We start from the raw sequence: 23,031 nt of genomic DNA on the forward strand, positions 1-23,031 counted from the left end.
GTCAAAGTCTTACAATAAAGGCCAGAGACTTTCTGGCCCAAATTCTGCTCCCATCTGTACTAGTGTAAAGCTGTAAGGATTCTACTGACGTCAAAGAATTACTCTCAATGAGGCTAATTTAGGACAGAGTTCAGGTTTCACAGCAGTAATACAACTGTTACTTGCCCTATGCACGAAACTGTTATAAGGCTGATTGTACAACGGCTTTGAAAAATAGAAAAAGTGGTTTCTCTATCAGTTTTCACCTACATTTTTATATCTCATTTCAGTCAAATCAAAGAGAAAATCAGGACTCAACCTGGCTGCTTTTGAATTGTCACACACATAATGTTTATCTCAGGAAAAATGTTACCATCTTTGTATTTTACCGAAAGCATTCTATTCATCCTGTGGCTACCGCCATAGTTTATGAGCATATAAACCTAACTGCTCAAAAGTCCTACTTTTTGTTCAGTTTCTAAAATATGAAGTAAAGAGTCTAAATTAAATAAAGACATCAGCTGAGACTGGAAATTGGTTTTGTTACACGAGATACCTATTAATAGTGTCATGATGCTAATAAAATCAGCCTGGGAATTGATAAGGTTTTATATGCACAATGGAAAACAGTCTGCGATCAAGAAAGCAAACAATAAGATATCATTCAAACCCTGGTTATCCAGCTCACAGTGTTAGTAAACACAGCAATGTATTGCGGAGACTATATTTATCCTAACATGAGGAAACATGAACAAAGAGGCTGATGTCTGGCTGAGTAAATTCTGAACATAAGTAACATTAAGACATTATGGATATTTTATTTTGGGACAGGTTGTGATAATGTGGCACAGATTAGAGTAGCCATTTGTGGAAAAATTAGGTCAGAATCATGTAGATAAGGTGCAAAGAATTCCACTATCATCCTATTGTTTTCCTGAAATAAATACAGCTCGAGACATGTTTCAAAGCCATTTTTCCCTCTATGTCTTATTTTGCCTTTTCGGTCAAATCAAAGTTTGGCTGGAAAATAAAGAAACAAAATTGGCTGATCAAGAATGGATTGCAAATTATATTTAATTAAATAATTTCTGAGGGTTTAGTTTGATTAAAATAACTAAGGGCCTGATCTTGCGGTCCGTAATCTGGGCAAATGTCCATTGGTTTCATTGGGAATTTTGCCTGAGTGGGTTTATTCCAAGGAACATAAAAAGCTAGGCCCAGTTCCATCAATCCCAACAGAGAATATCTCAACATACTAAATCCTTCTTTTGTGCAGAGGAGATATTGACATCTGCTGGCTATTTCATTTGAGAAATAACATTGGGGCAGCAAAATACATTAGTATTTGAGGGAACCTTGACTTAAAAAAATGGTGTTCCCTCTTTCATGACCACATTAATAAACTGACACTTCAATTCTGTATGTGTGTCAGTGTTCTGTCACCTAACTATTCTAGATATTGATGTATGCTCATCAGCAGGATAGTGAGACTTTTTCCTTTTTGACTGTTATAGAATGTTTTTCTGGGCCATTAAGATAATGAAAATCATCTCACTGGCTTTGTTGGCTGTTGTATGAGGGACGTATTTGGGCAATTCCAAGATGGACTATGTGCCACATATGGTAAAATATGATTCTTCCAGTATATGAGTGGTGTATATAACATGAAGGTGGACACAGACATGAAGAACCCTAACATGACTTTTTTGACTTTATTTGATTTTAAATCCATTTTCATCACATCTTTTCAGGTGCCAGCTAACAAAGTCATAACTAGAGCCATTAAGAACTGCACACAAACTATCAGTGCATAATTAAGGTGTCTCAATCACGCTTCATGCCTTTATGAAAACTAGGAAAGAGATTATTGCTGCACATACTTCATTTTCTGTTGAATGTCAGTTAAGCTTTGATCCAATGTAGAATTCTAAACTTGATCCTCAAAAGCCTTGGATATATTGCTTCCCCATGGGAGCAATGGGTGCTGTGCATTAGCTAAATCCTGAGGGGCTGAGATCATTTGGGGAGGATTACAGTCAGTTTGATCTCTGAATAGTACAAAAAAAAACCCTTGAAGAACCAAGTGATTTGATAAATATGATTTTTAAGGAGAACGTGTGATATTTCAGAAACTCCTTGATCAAATAACCCCACATTTGGACCACTAACCCTATACTCTGCACCTTCACAAGGCACAGCTAATGTTAGGCCAATCTTTTAGGATTAAAATCTTGAAGATTCTAGAACATTTGGAATAATTTTCTTTTAAAACAATAAGCCACTCGGAACCTAAGGTATAGCAAAGTTATCATACTGCTATCCACCATACGAGGTGGTGATTGAAGAAAAATGTCAATACACCAACCCAACCAAACAGTCCAAGTCATCTGACTCTAAAACTGCAGGCTGGAGTGAGGAGGCTGGTTTTCTCTGGTTCTAGTCTGCTTATATGCCTCAGTTCACACATTTGCCTTACTGATCCCTGCAATGCAGGAGACGTGCTGCTGGTCTTGTGGAAGACCATGTTGAACATGCTGTATGTTTGTGGTTCACTTCAGCCAGAAAGCAGGGGGAAGAAGCGAAGCCCGGAGTATTTATTTATTTACTTATTTAACAAGGAAGGTCAATCACTGGAAAAAGACTGAACTTTAATGAGGTCTTTTCACACCGGACAAAGGTCAGCAAATCCTGTCTGCTAAAGCAGTCGGAGAGCCTATTCTCTTTAAAACATAGAGATCAAGGGTGTGACCCTCACTGGAGTCTTGTTCTTGCCGAAAAGTCTGATGTGTAATTAGTTTACACTTTGTCGCTTACATTCCCCTTTCACAGAAAGGCAGCTCATCTTGGTCTCAATGGAATTGCTGCAGAGACCTGAGAGAAGAAATTGACCCTGTGTCTAACTGAAACATCACAAAAAGTATGTCTGTTACAGAAGTGAGTGGGTGAGGGGTTCTGTGGCCTGCCTGAGAAAATCACAATGGTTCTTTCTGGCCTTAACGTCTGTGGGTAACAATGAAGTCTACAGCATCCAGTACATATGTATACTTTGGACATCAACAAACAAACTGGTCATCAAGCTATGGAAGGGTTGCAGCATGTCTGAACATTTCAAATGCATTTTTCACTCCATTCATGTGCTTAATAAAACAGTTTTTCAAAATTTTGGCTGACTGCATTTATTTTAAAAAGCCTGGCTTTTCAAGGAAAAAAAATGTTCTGTTTGAAGAGTTTTTTACCAGCTCTATTTCCTTTGGCTATGAGATTTGATAACAGCTTTCATCATGTATGTAGTCGAGTTACTTTGTGAGCCTTCTCTCATTGATGTATGTACCTGGCATACAATCCCTGCAGGAAGCATCCATCCAGCTGCAGGCTCCTTAAGCCAAAGAACCTGGAGCAACGCAAATGTTAACTAAGTATCCATTTTTTCTGTCAATATCTCAGGGTCTGGTCCAGGTTCCATTGAAATTAAAGGGAGTTTTGCCATTAACTTTGCTGGAAGGAGGCTTAGTTCCTTGGGACATATTCCTTCACCTGTATCCTGCCCCAGCACAATTACTGAATTCTTGTACACACTGTTAGACAACTCTCAGGGCATAAGCAAATTTTCCCTATCCTGGTGATCATGTGGTTTGAGTTGATTGTTAATCTTTTATTGAGGCTAGATTGCTGATTTATAGTTCAACTCCCTCCCCCACCCCCCAACTGCACCTGGAGAACCATTGGACTGCTTTTCTTGTGGTCTCTTTTCACCTGTCTGGTTTACATGTATCTACAGGCATTAAACCTCCCATTAGCCTAATTCTCAGGACCACTGGAACACAAGACTTCCCATTGTGTCCAAGGGTAGTCCCAGGGAAATCCCAACTCTACTTCAGCCATCTTATGGACATTTGGGAATAGTAACCACCAGATCAATACAGTAGTTAAAAATATTTATTTCTAAAGATATTTACCTTGACAGGCACAAAGCATTTCCCGATTTCACATAGAAATACATAAAACATGCATAGACCAATATGGCCCATTCCAATATATATTCAACATGGTAAATATAAATGAACAATTTGTAAAAACATAAATATTTTTTTAAAAAATAAGCACATCATAAAATTCCATCAGACCTCAGTCAACAAATTCAACAATGTGAGTACATTTACTGCTATAAACAGTCACCTAGTATTAGCCTTTTCGTTTCGTTTTAAACAACCCTCTGTCTCCATACATTTATTTCAGACAAGATGCTGAAGTCCTAGATCTAGCAACATTTTCTGTTACACAACATGATAGGTGGATTTTGGCAAACTGCAACACAGTACAACCCCTATTGTGTTAAACAAGGTCATATCCCCTGTTTATTATTTATGTTGAAATCTCTTTTCATTATCCAAAAACCTTGGTTAACCAAACAAACACAACTCCTGCCCTGCCATTCAGATAACAGGATGTACTAGTAAACTAGACTGTTGACAAAGGCAAAGGGTTGATAAGTAAAGGCAATAACGTGGTGTAAAAATATTTTGGCAGGAGTGCAACATACAGTATGTGAGGTAGACTTGTATCTATGCAATGAGTACTGATTAAAGTAGCACAGTGTCTTTCACTTTCTGTTTTTATTAATAAGTAAAAAAAGTTTCTCCTTTTAAATCTTGATTTCTCTTCTTTTTATGAGTTTCTGTATCACTATCCCTTGCAAATTCTTTCAGCGCTAGTCTTTTTGTTCTCCCTGAAATCTGCCAAACTGATCAACACCAGTCCATTTTACACCTTCTTTCTGAGAGAAACATCCAAATGTTCCCTTTCTTCTTCTGAGAGAAGGCTATCAATGAATGTTGGTTAATGCAACACATCCAACTGGATTCCAGAAGGATGACTTGCTAGGTTTTTATTGCTTTTACATTGTCCAAATATAAAGCTTTCCATAGGCGAAGAGGAGAGGCTTAATATTTAGCACAACATGCTTTTGCCATGTGGAACACAAAAGTCAAAATAAACTTTGGCAATGATTTATCAGTCACTGGTGAAGGAGCAGGATTGAGGTTGGTGTTCTTTCCACTAAGAAGTTATTTTCAGACTTTCCCAGATGCTTTGTCTTTTATGTGTTCTGTTGTGCTTCAGCCTCTTCACTTCATGGGGTGCAGCCTTTAACTTTGCAATATTGAAGGAAGCTTTGATACTGTTTCCGATGGCCTCAAGTCTGTAAAAACAAGAAAAAAACAAAGGCTATTATAAAAATTATAAATCTTGTATGAATAAAATAGCATGCCTATGTGTATACAATCAACATTTTGATTAAATAAATCTAAATCTTGACTTATGGTGTCAGATCCCCATGTGGGATAAATTGCAACAGATCCATGGTAATGATACTGATTTAAACCAGCTGAAGCTCTAGGCTAATAGAAACTTTGGCAAGTCTGGAAACCCTAACCCCCAGAAATTGTGTGTCCAAATTAAAGGATATTCTGTTGTTGGCTACTTTTTACTATTATTGGGGTTTTTACATAAAATGTACTCGGTTTTAGTGAATTCACATAAAGTGTAAAATTTTCACAAGCACCTAAATTACTTGGGCCCACTGCTTCCTTACTTCTATGTCTTTGATGATTTGGTCCTCATTTTCAAAAGTAACTTACTTATTTAGGAGCTTAAACCTAATTCAAAACCAAAAGAACTTCTACTCCTGCATACAACACTTTTGAAAATGGGACTTTGGCACTTTAATTTTTTTTTACTCATAGCCAGATTTTGTTAACAGAGAAATGGCATAAATCATAAATTGCTTCAAGAATGGCAAGCTGCAAATTGCTTCCCAGGAGATACTACTGCAAAGTTATTCTTTGGAAAAAAAAAAAAAGAGCTCACTGCTATATGACTTCATCACATTGCAACACTAATTCGAGCGGGATTAGTGCATTGTCATATTGCCAGCTAATGCCACTCAACATATTACATGAGGCACTCCAAATGCCCTCTCAACATTAATTTGATATAGCCTCACAACACTCCCAGGAGATATGTAAAAGGGGATAGAATTGACTTATGAGTAAAGTGAGTGGCTGGTGGGCATATTGAGCCTGACGATGCAATTTTACATACATAGGCTGTGTCTAGACTGCATCCCTTTTCCGTAAAAGGGATGCAAATTAGACACATCGCAATTGCAAATGAAGCGGGGATTTAAAATAAGGAATAAGGGATCTTTTGGAAAAGGCTTTACTTTCTGAAAGATCCCCATCTAGACTGGCGCTTTTTTCCAGCAAAGCTCCGAGCCGGAAAAAAGCGGCAGCCATGTTTATGCAAATGAAGTGGGGGGGGATTTAAATCCCCGCTTCATTTGCAATTGCGATGTGTCTAATTTGCATCCCTTTTACGGAAAAGGGATACAGTCTAGACACAGCCTAAGGGTATGTCTAGACTGCGTTGCTATTTTGGGATACTGGAAGTATCCCAAAATATCAACACCATATCTTTAAAAACGCCCGCTATTTCCCGAAATAGTGGGCGCGCTATTCTGGCATCCCTATAACCCTCGCTCCATGAAGGTTACAGGATTTGTCAGAATAGTGCCTTATTTTGAAATTTGGCACTGTGTAGACAGTGCCAAATTTCAAAATAAGCTCTTTCGACTTAGACTCGGAATAAGATACGCAATTTGGTCCTACTCTCAAATCCCATTGAAGTAAGTGGCAAAGTGGGGAGTAGAACCCAGAAATCCTAATTTTGAAGGTCTGATTTTTCCTAGCCTTACCTCTTTGTGTTATAATTTACAATGGTAGCAGTTTGTACTCACTTTGAGTAGCTATATTTGACACCACAAAAAGCAAGGCTGTGGAGAATCAGACCCACAATGTACTATACAGCCAGCAATGCCTCACTGAATAGATGCCATTTTTAACTTAGATGCCTGAATAACTTACAGTTCAATAAATGTGGCATATGCATTAAAAAATAACAACTCTGAATGAATTTCATCTTCTCATTTTACAAGGCTAATACAGACACATTAATTTCAAGCAGTTCTGATCATGCACGAGCACACTAAAAAGCTATGTGTCAAGATTACTTTTCTCCTGCCCTGTTTCAGACTGATGTTCTAGAACCTACAGCACATCCAAGAAGCAACCAGCTCAATTCATTTAATTGCGTAAGAGAAGGATTTCTAGGATCACCAACAGCCAAAATAAATCTGCAATGTTTTAGGGTGCCATTCTGCTCACATCTGAAGTCAGAGGCTAAACTCACACTCATGCAGCAGGGAATAGGATCGGGTCCCGTTTGTACTTTACTGAAACTTCATATCTCAACCTATTCAGGAGCAGACATGGTAGCTCACCTTCTCATTTTCCTGCTGTTAAGTCGTTGCCTGTGCACACACTTCAGTCCAAATCTTGTGCAACCATCATCTTTGTTAAAATGATCCCAACTCTTCTCCAATGTGGATTGAGCCCTGTTTATAACAAAGAAAACAATATTGCTATTAAAAAGCAAGGTTACAATCTACCTGGTGACACTTTCACATGAGACACTTTTTTAAGCTATGAAATGTAACAGAGGCTTCTGAGACAGATTCAGGTATCCTTAATGATGCTGGGTGAATCATCAGGCAAATAGTGCCCCTGATTTCCCTGGGACTATTATCCTAAGTAAATGCCACCATCAGCAGACATACCACAATCTGGCTCTTTACAGTGAGTACAGTTCAAAACAAATAAATAATAATAATAATAATAATAAAAATAAATAAATAACCCACCAGAGTTTTTCTCCTGTCTGGCAGAAGTTCAGACATTTCTTGTCTTTTTGGTTGGCACATTGGCATCTCTTGCTAGATTCTAGTTGCTTCCTGGGGGCTGTATCTTCCACTGACCGCCTTGGTCGAGAAGGACCACCAAGCCCATATGGTACAATTCGCCTATGATCAGAAAATCAAGATATTAATTCAATTCATTGCCTTAGAACTGAGGGGTGTGTCATTTTATCAATGGGACTGTTTTGTGAGCAAAGTTAGCAAGATCAGGAAGCCTCTTTTGGTTGTCACTTTGGGATTTTCAGAGACATTTGCTCTGCCCCACTGTGATTATGGTGGCTGCTTCAGTGACTAATGCCTTTTCAAATCATTAACTAAGAAACATGAATCAAGATGCATTAGAATGCAACAGAACCTCCTCTGTCTGGGCTTTGTAAACACAGAAAAAATCAATTAAAAAAAAAGATAGATCCTCAGCTGGTGTAAATCAGCAGAGCTTCACTGAAGCTAGTATCCACTGCACCAGTGGAGGACCTGTTTCATCCTTAATGGGGAAAGTGTAAAAATGTAATTAATGTATTCTGTAATCATTTGCAGTGGGCCTCTCAGCCATTCTTAAGAACTAAGGAAGCTTCGCCAAATATTTTTATACTGATTTAGGTTAAGATTTTGCTCCGAAGAGACTCCCAAAGAAAATTACTGCTGCAAGCAAATAAGGGTGGCAGAAACAAGCCATCAGCATTTCACCCTTCTATGCTTCTAGGGGAAAGTATTTTGTAGCATCAACCATTCAATCCCTGATATAAAATATTTGGAAGGTTAGAACTGTTGTAGGCCTAATGTTAAAGGTGATTTACTTGATGTGTGTGGCCAAATCCTACTTGCTTTCTTCCTGGGAGGGGGTCTCTCCTAAGTCAATGGAAAAACTGGTTTGAGGAAATGGGTAGGTGGTGGCAGCTCTTATATTACCGCGGAAAAATCTGTGTCCCATCCTCAACCACTCATTCCTCTTCAGCTATCTTCAAAATATTCCGACTGAGTAGTGCATGTCCTTCTTAACCCTATTTTTCAACCCAAGAGAAACGCCTGCTAACAACGCCCAGGGTTCATTGCAAGCTTCCCCTCGAGTTGTGTACTGAGGAGCAATCTAATGGCATGAACTTTTCACATGCCGCCGCTGAGCCCAGGCGCTCTCGCTGCTCGTGAGGGTGCAGGAGCTCAGCTGCACGGAGAAGGATACATTTGCTGGTGTCCCGGGGAGCCATTGTCAGCGGTGCCCCTCCCAAGCCCCCCTAAAAGGGCGCCACAGCAACCGACTTCCAACAATGGCCCCGCCGCCCGGGTGAACGGGAGGTTAGAGCCTTGCAGGGCCCCCACTTACTCCGGGGTGTTGATCCAGATGATGTCCAGGTGGCAGAAGTAGACACACTCCTTGTCCATGAGGGTGGAGCAAGAGCAGCGCTTGGACCTGCGCAGCGGCCAGGGGGCGCTAGAAGGACGAGCCTCGGCGACAGCAGCGCTCAGCTCAGCGCCTAAAGGGCCGGGGAGAGAGAGGGAGCGAAGAGGTTAGCAGGCGAGCGAGCGGCCCCGGGGGAGCCGAGGCAGGCGCGCACGCTGAGGGAAAGGCAGGGGTAGCAAGGGAGATGGATCGGGCCCAGTGCCCTGACCCAGCTCACGTCAGGATGTGCTCATCCCCCGCCGCTGGCCACAGCTTTGGCCCCCGTTGTTTAACAAAGAGGAGCAGCCCGGGCGCATGGCTCAGCTGCAACTTGTGTCTCACTGGGGGAATTGCAACTCTCCCTTGCCTAAGTCAGGGTGTGCACACGGGGCGCCCTCTGCCTTAGTGGTTTACTAGAAGGGCTCACAGGCTGGTGCATTAGATTCCTCCGCTCCCCTGCTTTGGGGTAGGGAGGCAGGGATGTTCCGGGAGGGGGGCAGTTTTCCTCCGTCCTTCCTTTCAGCGCTTCTTTGGGGAGCCCTGCCTGAGCCTCCCAGACCTCAGCTCGTCTCCCTAGCCCTTCCATGCCCCCTCGCCCCACGACCCCTTGTGGCGCCCGTCCCCACCAAGGGGGTGGCTGCGGTTGTAACTCTGCATCGAAGCTCACAGGTTTCCCCCCTGTCTCGGAGAGGGGGAGCCCAGCTCCGAGGAAGGCGCGTTTAGTGCGGACGAGAACGGATGGGAGGGTACCAGCACAGCCGGGGGGGGGGGAGAGAGAGAGAGAGAGAGAGAGAGAGAGAGAGAGAGAGAGAGAGAGAGAGAGAGAGAGAGAGAGAGAGAGAGAGAGAGAGTGTGTGTGTGTGTGTGTGTGTGTGTGTGTGTGTGTGTGTGTGTGTGTGTGTGTGTGTGTGTGTGTGTGTGTGTGTGTGTGTGTGTGTGTGTGTGTGTGTGTGTGTGTGTGTGTAAGCCTCCCCTCGCGTTCCATTCATTCCAGGCAGCGGCGCGCAGTGACTCACGGCGATGTCACAGCTGGGTGTTTATTCTCAGCCGCGTGGGCTGGGACTGCTGCTCTGCCCGGGCTGCTTAAATCATCTCAGGTGAACACAAACGCGAGTGATGGGGGAGAGGGGGGAATCCCTTTCAGAGGTTGGCTGAAAACAAGCCCCAACAGCCCATGGCTGCAAAGGCCCACGCTCCAGTCCGGATTCAGCCCTGGGGACGTTTGATCACCGGAGGCTGGTCCAGAACTGCCTATTCCTTTATTCTCTTGAGATCCCACCCAAAGGCGCGGGAGCCGTTTGTCTAGTGGGGTGCGGAGAAGCCCTGAGCTCTGCTGGAAGCCCTGTCCATAGAAATCACTTCAAGCCAGGGGTGCTGCTGTCAGCATCTCTGGTCCCCCGACCCCTGGAGTTCAGTAGAGCCGCGTTCCTGGGTAGCTCGCTGCAGGGCGCCCTCGCCCCCTAGCTCACACCTACCTGTTTCCTGGGCTCCCGGGCACAGCACGAGCAGCAGGGAGACAACCATGCGGGAATAATCCATCGCGCCCCGCGCCAGCCGCTCGCTCCTCTGCAGCCCCAAAGAAAGCCCCGAGCGCCGCTCCGTGCCGCGGCTAGTTGGCGCGAAGTGGCCTGAGGGAGGGAAAGCTGCTCCCGGGGGCCAAGCCGAGCTGCCAACCCAGTGACAATCCCCAAAGCAGCGGTGGAGAGCCGGGAAGCTCCTTCTCCAGCGCAGCTGCCTGAGCGCTTCTGGCTTGGACAGCTCTCGCCAGCTCCCTTTTATAGCGCACCCCCATAGAGCGGGTAAACAGCTCCGGCTTTATTTTATCCGGAGACAATGTTGTTGTGCTATTAGTCACCCAGCGGCAACGTGCGGGCCGAGATAAGGCCGGGCTGGAAAGGAAACCGCTGCAAACTTCAGAAGCAGACGCCGTCTGACAGGCCAGGGGCCGGGCTACTCACTGGCAGGGTGGGCGGTGGGGAGTGGAGAGAGAGAGGAAAACAAATAGCCCGGGCAGACATACGAGAAAGAAACCTGAAGGCGAAGGGCGTCGACGGCCTAGAGCCAGCAGGGGGAGCCCCTACGCTGGGCACCTCACACCTGGCCCGCCGCTGCTGCCGCCTGGTCCCCCGTCTCCTCTCCACGGGAGCCCCGTAGAAATCAGAAGGGGGTTGATTCGAAAGAAAAGCTGGGTGCGGAGGAAAGGGGGAGGATGCGGATCAAGCATCTGGACAAATTAAAAACTCCCTAAACTTCAGCACCTTAAAGCCCTCGTGGTCCAACAGCATCAATCTTTACTCGGCTAGCAGGTGAAGGCGGCACAGCCAGTAGCCTCCCCAGGAATTAGGGGGGTGTTCGAATTTACAAGGGGGGGTGTCAGGGCCGATGCGGGGTGAAACCGTGAGGGTGAAGGTGGGCTGTATGGCACCATAGTTCACAAAACTGGGAGGGTGTTGGGGAAATTCAGGGGGGTATACACCCCCATGTGGAGGGTGGAGGGAAGTCCCTGGGCACAGCTCTGCCTGAAAGACGGTGGCTGGACTTGGCTCCTTTTCAGTGCTTTGGAGTCTGGCTGTTTCTGGGGGGAAAGAAGGCCAAACAGAGTCTAGTTTTAGATGGGGAAAGGTTGACCTGCTGCTCCAACACCCCAGCTCCCTGCATAGGGCAAGGTTTCCAAATTCATACTGGTACCACTGGGGGTAAGCAGGAGAAATTATGCCATGGTGGAGGTTTTGGGTTATTTTATTTATTGCATTTTTATTTAGGCTACTTAGAGGAAGCTATAACGTTATCTGGAATTTGCAATATAAAGTTAAGTAGGTAATAAGCTGTAGCAATGAGAACTAACTGTTTAATCTGAATCAGAATTTAAGGTTGTGGGGGAGGGGGGAGTGGTTAGTTGTATACCTAATATACTATTTGTATATGGTATATGTTGTATATTTATATACAATGTCTGTATATAATAGTGAAATATGGCCACAAGGGCAATGGCAGATAGCATTCAGAAGAACACAAAGTATTAACGATGAGATGGGTAGAAATATGCGGACAACTGGTATATCTGGAAGGGGGCTTTTCAATAAGAAATATTTGGGAACCTATGGCTATAGATCACACACAGTCTTTCTGAAATGTTGACATATATGGAGGGGGCATTGGGAAGTGCAAGAAGTTGCCAATCTCACTGAAGAGTCAGAGTAGGCTACAGCCCTCTGAGTTGAAACAAAAGTTAGTCTCCTTTTATTTTTTTTATCCATTAAACCACAGGTGTAATAAACAGTATTAAATGGAGGCCATCTGAATGTAGCTACGCTACATGAGCAAAATGTGCCTCTGATCAAATGTGCAGTGATAATACTGAAAAAGTGTGTTAATGTTACCTAGCAAATAGTTATTTTGTTATCTGTTATATTTTCTTGTACTTCCCTATACTTATGAAAATTTTGTCAGATATGGCAAATACTAAAGATTTGCTAAGTGCAAATCTTATTTAGATCATCTCTGGTGAATGACAAGTTTTTAAGTGCCATCATAGTACATTCATTATTTTTTTCTGTATCGGAATTATCATGCTATATTTGAGGGCAGTGATTACAGGAATATTAATTGAGTTGTATTGGTGCACAAAAACTGATATTGCTACTGAATAATAATCTACCAGCAGTCATAAGTTTTAAATATTGGGTGCTTTACCCCAGCACAGATCCATAAAGTTGCAGTTTTCAAAGTAACTCTAGGTTGTTTGCCCAATACACTACTGGTTGTGTAAGACGTATTAGTAGCACCATAAAACAATACAGTTTATTTTCATTGTTATACAAAAGTTGGGTAAGGAGGGAACTGTGTTTAGAAAATGGAAAATGCTGACAGAAGTGACTGTGTAGGGTGTAACATGTCTCTCAATTTCAATCAGATTTGTGTGTGTGTAACACTGAAAAATGTTATAATTTTGCCAGATCTGTCACTTAAAAATTGTATTTCATGCCAGCATTTTTAATAAGAGTTTTTTCCAAAACTGCCATTTCCAAGAAGTGCATCTATCAATTCAAGATATTTTCTTCTTCTCTGTCAAAATGCCTTGCTAGAATGTATTGAGTTAGTTGGTGGAAATGACATGTAGACTCGTAAACATGTGTTCCCTGGAGTAGCAAAGCAAAACATCATGGTGTAAGGGTCTATTAAAGTGCCATTTAATTTTTCAAAAACAGAAACATCTTCAGTGATTTATGGGAGGTTTTTAAGTATGAGCATTGACCAAGATTCGTCTATTCTGGTTCAGCAACCTGTGACAACTTTATTTCCTCCTGATCCTGGAACTAATTGGGAATAAGCTGGTGCTGGCATCAGTCTGTCCTGAGGCTGCTAGAATTTATGTCAAGCTATGCCTAGTCCCAAAGGAAAATTTCAGCAGCCAGGCATTATAAGGGCAGACAAGATTCTTTCTTCTGGGCCATGCCTTGTAAATCGAGAAGTGTTTGGCACTTTTATGCCCTTTCAGGATTCTGCTTGGAAGTGAAATTTCATACAGAATTAGAGCCACTGAATTTTCAGCTGCTTTGCACTCTGAAGTGGCATAAACCAGCCAGTGCTGGGGCGAGGATTTGACCCACTTTTTTTTTTCAATTTGGAAATGCAAGGTCAAGATATAGCTTCCTTCATATTCAATAAATCACTCTACTTCTTTGGCAAAAAGATGGGTCTTGCAGTGTGTTAACATGTTGGGGATATTTTGAAACTATGTAGAGAGCTGAGGGTCTCTTCTGGAGAACAACCATCCAACAGAGCTTCTTCTTTGCATTGAAGGAACTCCAACTTCAGCATCTCCGCTGACCATAGCTGTGGCAATATAGCATGGGGAGCAAAATCAACTAGACAGACAGGCTCTGGCTCTAGTATTCCAGCAGGACATTTTGTACTGTCAGAAAAGGAAAACGCTGGCTTATCACAGAGACAATAAAAGGAGATTGCAAAATAGGGCCTTTGTGTCTAGAGAGTAAAACTTGTTTTCTGTGGACTTGAAACACATTATTTAGCAAAATGAAAGTTACACAATCCTTCCCTCCTTCAAAATCAGGGTGTCTCTCATCTCTGGACTTTGCAGTCATTCTTGCACTTAGCCCCAGTCACAACACCACAGTTAAGGTTCAAATTTAGGCATCTCATGAGTCATCATCTCATCTGATGCCCACACAGTTTGCTTTCTATTTAGCCCCATGCACTTGGTTTGCTTACACCTGTACCACTGGCCTGCTCTGCATTCTCATTGGCCAGCTGAAAGATGAATCCATTGTCAACCAAGATTCCCCTTTTTGCCTCATCTCCAATTAAAGAGCTTCCAGGAAGGATATAGAAATCTATCTCTGCCTATAGTTTGGAGTCCATAAGATGTTTGGGGGGTATAGACAATGATTAGCTGATATTTCCAATTCAACACATCACCAATAATAAAATGGTTTATCTAAAGTGTCCAATCAACAATTTCTTACTACCCTCCCAAAACAACAAACAAAAATCAAACCCATCTCCTCACTTTCCTATTCCATATATGCCATGAAGGAATCTACGTGCCATATTTTTATTCCCCCTGATATGGGATAAACATCTTTAGCAACAGAATATAGACAGGGAATGATTACCCTGTAAACATCTTTTCCCATATAAAATGCCACCGAAAGGCAGGTATAAAGATGTGATTCAACTCATGATAGAGAGCCAACAAAAAGGCCCATGCTCTAAGCCCTCGTTTGAGCATTTAAGAGGTTATGAGGTGAACTTCACTGTTTATAGCGAGGAATGAGGAGAAGAGATGGGGGGACACACTGACCCATTATCAGGAAGCATTAGGCAATGGCATTGTCATTGAGTCTTGACATTCAATACAGTCATCCAGGACACAGTGGTCTAATTTGATGCCACAAAGAACTTAATGGGAAAGTATAGATAGGTGCTGGGACTCTATTTTAAAATACTGGCTAGAGTGGATGTGTATCACTGGATGGAATCAAAACAGTCTCACTAACGGTTTCTCTCATGCTCTAAATGAATTTATCTAATAGCTCCTGTAGTAGATGGAGGTGCTTTTAGAAGAGAAAAATTATTTACTTCCCTGTTGTCTCTGGAAAGTTCAAAGTAGTTATTGTATGCAGCATGATGGAACCACCAATTTCTAGAGGGCCCCAATGTATCACAGTACCAGTATGGATTTATTTTCTGTTTAGAAATGAGTAGTCCTGTGGCACTTTAGAAACTAACACACACACACACACACACACACACACACACACACACACACACACACACACCATGAGAGCTCACCATGGTTGCATAGTGTTGTCATACCATGGTGAGATTGGTGTAGGGACCTTAGATAGGGACCTAAAGGTTAGGGTAGTAGCTCTGGTATATGGGGTTTTTTTCTTTTAAATAAGTGGAATTTGGCCATTATATTTTGGACCATAATTGTTTGGGAATCTTCCTAGAGATGGATGGTTATTGTGATAAACATAATACTAATAATTTAAATTATTTTCAAGTTTGCTAAAAAATAGATGCCAACACTTGATTGTAGCAGCTGAAATACAATCACCCTCCATTCAAATGTAAGAGAAAGTTTGTCTTGATGAAGAGTTTTCTGCCTCTTTGAGGGTGAAGGCTGTTGTCACCTGAAACACAAAGAGAGAGAGTGTTGTGTGCCTCCTCTCTTTTTTTCTTTTTTTTCACAACAAATTGCTGGGAATGTCAGTGGAATAATTAGCGAGGAGCAAAATCAAGGATTAAGAAAGGGAAACGTGGGAAGAAGAGAAGATTTCTTTATCTAGAAAAAGATAAAGAATCCACAGTTTTAAGTGGAAGGGAGTTTTCCAGTAACACCAGTTCTCCATGCACCTTCTGCCTCTCTTTGGGTGGCATAGTTGACTCACCCCTACTATCTTTTGGAAAGGAGCAGTGAGCTGTGGGTGTGGTGATATCTTCTCCTATACAATGCAGGACATTGGGATAGTGAAGGTACTTGGTCCTCCTCCATCCCAACAAACTCAAGAAGCTGCTCTCGCAAGCGCCACAATTGCTAAAGACAAGTAGAGCCACTGGAGTAGGGAAATAGACTAAGAGCCCTCCACTGCTTTCTTTCTGTGAGATTAGAAAATGTTGGGCAGGCAGTCAAGGCCCCTCACACTGTCCCTTTACCGTAGTCATCAGGTAAATGAAACTGGGCCACTACCAACTATTGACAAGTGGTCTGTTTAGGGTCTTATCCTGCAGCCATCATGGAATCTGAAGGCTTAATCATTTTTATCATTCTAGTTATTTTTTATTTATTAGTTGTATTGGAGTATTCCAAAAAAATACAAAATCCTATTGTACTAGGTGTTGTACAAAAATAACTCAGTCCCCTAAATGATAGCCTTATGAACAATTGGCCTTAGCATTATGCCACAAGGTCAGCTTTGATTTCCTCTAACTACTGTATGCAGTTTTATTTCTAGATTCTGGGTGTATTTACTCATATTTCATACAATGCATAACAATGTTTTTTGTAGGGTTGCCCAGCGACAATTTGCAGACTTAAGAAGCTTGCATATTCTTACAGCGACCTTTTAGGGAAGCATCCAGACTTTTGCTTTTCAGAGCTTATCTCCTGAGTATTTGAGGTTTGCCCATTCCTAGGATTTTCAGTTGCTTTGTTCAAAAAGACTAGGCCTTTCATTTTACACAATTCACTGGAGACAGAATTTTCTTAGAATTCATTTTTTTAGTCGACTTTCAATGTTGCCTTCACATTCCCAGGTTCCCTTCAGGTTATGTAATCCTCCAACCTTTTGTGTGATTGTGTCTCAAAGGACCCTAGACAATATATACTTTTTTTCCCAACCTGCTCTCCCTTTTTCTCTTTGGAGAAGGGATTCATGGAACTTAATTTAATTAGCAAAGACATTGTTCAGAGAGCAGTGCTGGAGATATTTTTTCCATCACTGGCCCTTTCCCTAAAGCACTACCGTCTTTTGTGAGACACTTTGCACTAATTTTAGGATTAGCTGGGCTTTGAAGCTTCTTTGCTAGTTCCAGTGGTGTTTTGTTTGAGGTTTTTTTGTTGTTATTGTTGTTAGAGCTACATTTGTACATTATGCAACATGAAATTTGTTTACAGTTATAGAAGTTAATGTTTAAAAGAGGTTTTGAGGAAATGCTACAATGAATATGGTCTTCTTTATCAATTCACCACCTCCGTGAAGAGGAAACACACATTGGCCAGGCTACGTCTACATTGGCCCCTTTTCCGGAAGGGGCATGGTAATTTTCGAAATCGCAATAGGGAAATGCGCGGGGGATTTAAATACTTTGAAGTAGGAATAAGATCCTCCGGAAAAGGGCACTTTTTCCGGAGGATCGGGGCCAGTGTAGACGCTCTTTTCCGGCTTTTCTAAAAGCCGGAAAAAAGCGGCGGACATTTTTATTTAAATGCCGCGGGGGATATTTAAATCCCCCGCGCATTTCCCTATTGCGATTTCGAAAATTACCATGCCCCTTCCGGAAAAGGGGCCAATGTAGACATAGCCTAGTTGTCTGCCTTTACCTGTGTCCTAAGCAATGGAAACTTCTACTCCACCTCCAAATTAATTGTCACCAGGTTTCCTCAAATTATCTCATGGAAACTAGTCTAAATGAAACAATTTTTACAGCATAGCAGAATTACCCACTGACCATTTGAAATTCAGAAGTTAAGGAATGAGGCCATCTTTAAGGGCTCTCTCTGAATAAGCAATGTGGAGTTTTGGATATACAGTACTAGGAAGTTTTATCCAAACATTTCCACATGGGCAACCCCCAGGTAGAGCAGAACTGGTGTTAATGCTAGTGGGGACTCTAATGCAGACTGACTAGTAGCTGGATCCATTTTTTTTATTAGGTCAGTTAAACCTGTTTTTCAATAGGATTATCTCATATCACAGTAAAACACATTGGAAAGTTCCTTGTCTACATTAGGCTTCCCACCTGTGCTATCACTAGGTCTGGGAAATTGATTTTGTAACAGATGCCCTATTTAGACTCAGATGGAACAGCAAAATATAAAAGGCATTTTGTAAACAAGTTATAGCTCCCAAGAGCAAAATGTCCAGCCTGCTTTGTGGCCCAGTAGATGAAAACTTGAGATGAGACTGTATGTAAGTGCATCTTCAGGTGAATGTAGCTGTGTGCTGTACTCCGCAGGACAGGAAGTGGGGCAAACAAATAAAAGGGTGTCTGTCCTCAAGAATTCACAGTTTAAAAGGCATAAGGAGATTTAGGGCAATATGATGCAATATAGAGTGAACAATGGGATGGTATCTTTAAAGAGGAAATGATTCATGGAAGAGATGGACTTTTTATCTGTATATTGATATATGAAGGTAAACACTCAACATCTCACCAGTCTTAGATTTTCTAATGTCAATCTCAATTTTAGGACCGCCTCTTGCCACTTAAATCCCACTACCATCAATGGGAGTTGCATATAGAATTTGAAATGAAAAGAGACAGACCTGTAGTATCCACTACCTTCTAAGTAGCTAATCACACGTTGCCAGAAAATTTAGTTTTTACCACATCTATTCCTCTTCATAGTTTTTAATGGCATCTCACCCATCACCCTAGGGCTCATTCTTTGGACATAAGTACTTTGTGTTTCCCTTGCCAGGATCAGGTGATAAAAATGGGTGCTCACAGTGGATTTCAGTGGAGCTAGTGGTGGGCCAGCAGGTCATATACAAGGTCTATAGAGAACTTTGTAAAATGAAAGCAGTGTATGCATCACAAGATAGAATTTCAGTCCTCCATTTATAAAAAAGACATTTTAATTTACAATTATAACCCAAAAGATGCCAGAAAAAATTGATTTTGAAAATTCCTATTTCCAGAGAGGACACTCCTTCCCAAAAATTTAACTAAAGTTTTGTCCACATTAAAAGTTACAGCAGCTTATCTTTAAATCAGTTTAAAAATGGAGTTACTTAAATACCTGCAAAACACAGTGTGGATTCTCTTAATTAGTTTAAACACAAGTTTATCTCATTTTAGCTTTAGTCAGTTCCCTAATTAATTAAACTAAGCTGAGATAAAACTGGCGTATGATGAATTAAGAATGTCCATCTGAGGGTTTGCACCCAATTTAATTAAATCATCTTAAAATTCTACCTTTAATTAAACCAGGACAACTTTGATTATAGACAAAGCCCAAACTGAACACAGAGAACAGCAAGGGGCAGATGCAAAATCTAATAGGGCCGGGGTGATGTCAATGGGGTTTAGATAAGAATCCTGAGAAGACCAGCCAATGCCTTTTTGCATTTCTTTTCAGAACTGTATCTATTCTTGGAAAAGCTGGCACTAAGTTTGCTGGTACAAATATAGAATGTTGTGTGATAAAGAAATGCAACTTTTGTTTACATTTCTGAAGCACTGTGAATGACATCTTTGCCATCACACTTTCACGTTCATTCTCTCTTACTTTTGGGGGGAAAGGGAAGAAAGGGGTTTTTGCATTATAAAAAACAATTCCATATATGAGGCAATGCAGAAATGACCATTTACTCTTTCCAGAGAAATGACTGAGGGCACATTCATTAACAAGATGCTAATATCTTACCATTACACATTTTTTTCCAAATTACTCTTTCTTGCTTGAATTCTTTCATTTCACGTCAGTTCTGCTTATCTGCAAAATATTCAGGGTTGATAGTGTTTTGTTATGATGCGTAGGTGGCATTTCCAAGGCTGGAAACAATGATTAATTATCAGTATATACAACAAGATGTGTTCCTGTGTTAGTAAAACTGTGGAAACCAAATACATATAAAATAAACAAGATATAACAAATCCATTCCCATTAGACTGTCACATTTCTCACTATGCTGCACTCCCCAGTTAAACTGGAATTTCACAGCAACTTAATGGCTAAAACCCAGATTCTTTATGTCCAAAAACACAGCTCCAATTGAATTAAAGAAGAATTTCCATTGATTGACAGCAGTTTAGGACTTATATGTCTGATTCTAACCAATAGAAGACAGTGGGGCATAAACTTTCCAGACAGTTCATCACTATGAATTATATACGTTTCCTGTTTATTACTAGATTGTATGCGATATTCCTAATTACCTTCCATTGGACATTGCAGTTTGCAAAGAAAGGTGCTGATTAATCACAGACAAAATAAACTGCATTTTTAGAAGGAAAGGACTTATTTTTGCCTCATCCACAAGTAGGATTTTTTTTTCTCAAAGGCTATTTCACAGTGCAAAGCATAAGATCCTTAAAAAGAAGAGTGCTCCAAGATGCGAGAAATATGAAGCACCATTGTGGCAGTAGCACTAGCCTGTAATTTAGCCACATACCAGCATATTTCCTGATATTCGGCAACATGGGTCAAACTCAGGGAGCTCGGGGATCAAGCCTAATAAGGGCATGATGAAGAAATATGGTTTCTTTTACCATTTAAGGATTGAAATCCCAATTAAAAAAGAAGATACTGTCTACAGAGCTTGCCCAGGTCACACACACCCCTGCAGGCAACCCAAGCTTAAAAACCCCCAATACCTATTTAGATCCAGTTAATCATGTGCTTGATTTTAGGTATGTGAATTGTTCTATTGACTTCAAGCATAGCTTTTCATGGGCACTAAAATGTTTGCAGGATTGGAGCCTGGCATTTGAAATTTCCTTTGATTCCAATAGGAACCATGTCTTCCTGTGTTATGGACAGGGCCTAGCACAATACAAATAATAAACAACTATGTAAGTTTTGCTTTCCCACTCAGAGGTATCTGGGAACCTGGAGGTGAGAACATTGCATGGTTTGCAGTCACCTGCAGTCAATCCTGTATATATGCAGTGTACTGAGCGCTAATCTGGAGTCAAGATGAAGCTCAGTCCATTTTACCTCAGCATTTTACATTGCTGCCTGTCATCGCAGTGGCCGAGCAACTTCTAAGCAAAACAATTGCAATATAGTGAAGTCCTCAATGGACTTCAAAAAGGGGGAAGGACCAGAGACTTGGAGGGGTCTTGGTTCCAGTCTCTAAAGCAAGTGTATTGCTCCTAGGAAAGTCCTGGGATAGGTATCATCCTTTCCCTTCACTACATCAGTGATGAGGTCCTTTGGGTAGGTTTGCAGCACCCCCAGAGATATTTGTCATAATACTTAGGTCACAGCCCTCTCTTGGCAATGGTGACTGCAGCACTTCCCAGTGCTGGGGATGGGATTTACAGTCCATGCCTAGGAAGACCACAGTACGCAGTGTCATTATCTTATACCTTTTCTATAAGCACAGAGATATGGGCTTTTTTCACTCTGGAGAGGCAGTCAACTTCAGTGAGAGTTACTTACATACAACAAGTGCAAAATAGACCTCCTGGTACCTCTCCTATGGCAGAAAGCAATACTGTGAGGATTTTATTTTTCTATTTCATTGTTTGAGAGAGGCAAATAACAAACTTGTCAGGAAAGAAAAAGAAGAGGGGCAGAAAGGAAGAGACTAACCAGAGAAGAAAAGAACAAGAGGAGAGTCTAGAGGAGGAGACAGAAATGCCAGGAATAGGCTTGATTTTTCAAAGGATATGTACATTAGTTACTAGACAGTGGAACAGCATGCCAGGAATTAAAACCTCAGGTCCGTCAAAACATGGAGCGAATATAGAGATTCAGAGCTAACATTCTGGAGGAAATAACTAGAGAAAAAACGGACGCTTATATCACACCACATTGAAGGATCTAGTCTGTGATTTTTTCCTCCTTTATGAGATTAAAAGGACATTGTTCAAAAAAGGATACCACACATGATGATAAACAAACGGAATCACAGCCTTTGCTCAGAGCATGAACTTTGAGGCTGGGTGTTTCAAAAGACCTTGAAAAGATTTATTTTTGAACTCAACATATTTGATCCCGAGTTCTTGAGATGCACAAAATACAGAACTTGACTGCCATTTTTACTGCCACGATGCAGATTGAAACCCCACATTAATTTACAGTATTTCCCATCTCTGATATATTTGCCCAAAAGACATTCTGGAAATTTTGCTCGTAGTTCTGTTGGATCAGCATTGATTATCTATGTTGAGCACCTGTTTATTTATAATAAGAAGAAACAGAAAAAGTTATTCAACCGCAGCTCTGATATTTTCAGCTGGAAATAGGCATCACATTATTAATATTCATCTTACAAAATAGAAAAGGGAGGATACGTGTTAATGTGTTCCTGCTTTAATAAATGGATCTGGCCACAAGGTGGTGCTTTGCTCTAAAGTTTGATATCAGGAGACTGGCAATGTAGCACACATAGGCTGCATTTTCATCAAGTTACCCAAGGAATTATTTTTGAACAACTCTGTCCTTACAATCTCTAAACATGCCCATGTCCTGTGATGGAAGATGAGTCGGGCCTTACCAAATTGACAGCCACTGCAAAATGTGTCACGGACCATGAATTCTGGTGCCTTCCTGTGAAATCTGGCCTTTTGTGTGTTTTTACCTTGTTCTATATAGATTTCATGGGGGAGACCAGCGTTTATCAATTGAGGGTCCTGACCCAAAAGGGAGTTGCAGGGGGATCACAAGGTTATTTTAGGAGGGTCACAGTATTGCCACCCTTACTCCAGCACTGCCTTCAGAGCTGAGCAACTAGAGAGTGGTAGTTGTTATGCTAGCTGGCTGCCCAGATTTGAAGACAGCACCCTGCCAGCAGCAGCGCAGACGTAAGAGTGGCAGTACCATACGCACACCGCCCTTACTTCGGACAGCTGCTTTCAGAACTGGGTAGCCAGAGAGTGGCAGCTGCCGACTGAGGACTCAGCTCTGCAGACAGCAGTGTAGAAGTAAGGGCAGCAACAG

The 23,031-nt window shown here is 41.7% G+C and overlaps 1 protein-coding gene across 2 annotated transcripts; it reads right to left on the minus strand.

Moving 5' to 3' along the window:
- Window positions 1–3,902: 3,902 nt before the first annotated feature.
- On the minus strand, window positions 3,903–11,124 carry EDN1 (endothelin 1). 2 transcript variants are annotated; one of them, XM_089776382.1, is made up of 6 exons: window positions 10,786–11,124; window positions 10,643–10,733; window positions 9,111–9,261; window positions 7,736–7,894; window positions 7,316–7,429; window positions 3,903–5,176 (listed from the first exon to the last, which is right to left on the minus strand). In XM_089776382.1, the coding sequence occupies exons 1-6, from the start codon at window positions 10,957–10,959 to the stop codon at window positions 5,035–5,037; spliced, it is 831 nt and encodes a 276-aa protein (XP_089632508.1). In that variant the 5' UTR covers window positions 10,960–11,124; the 3' UTR covers window positions 3,903–5,034. The 2 variants fall into 2 exon arrangements, with proteins under 2 accessions (XP_089632508.1, XP_006138832.4); XM_006138770.5 differs by having other exon boundaries at window positions 3,906–5,176; window positions 10,643–10,964.
- Between the last annotated feature and the right edge of the window lie 11,907 nt (window positions 11,125–23,031).

Source organism: Pelodiscus sinensis, chromosome 2 (genome assembly GCF_052426305.1).
Source record: "Pelodiscus sinensis isolate ZL-2025 chromosome 2, ASM5242630v1, whole genome shotgun sequence".
NCBI lineage: Eukaryota > Metazoa > Chordata > Testudines > Trionychidae > Pelodiscus > Pelodiscus sinensis.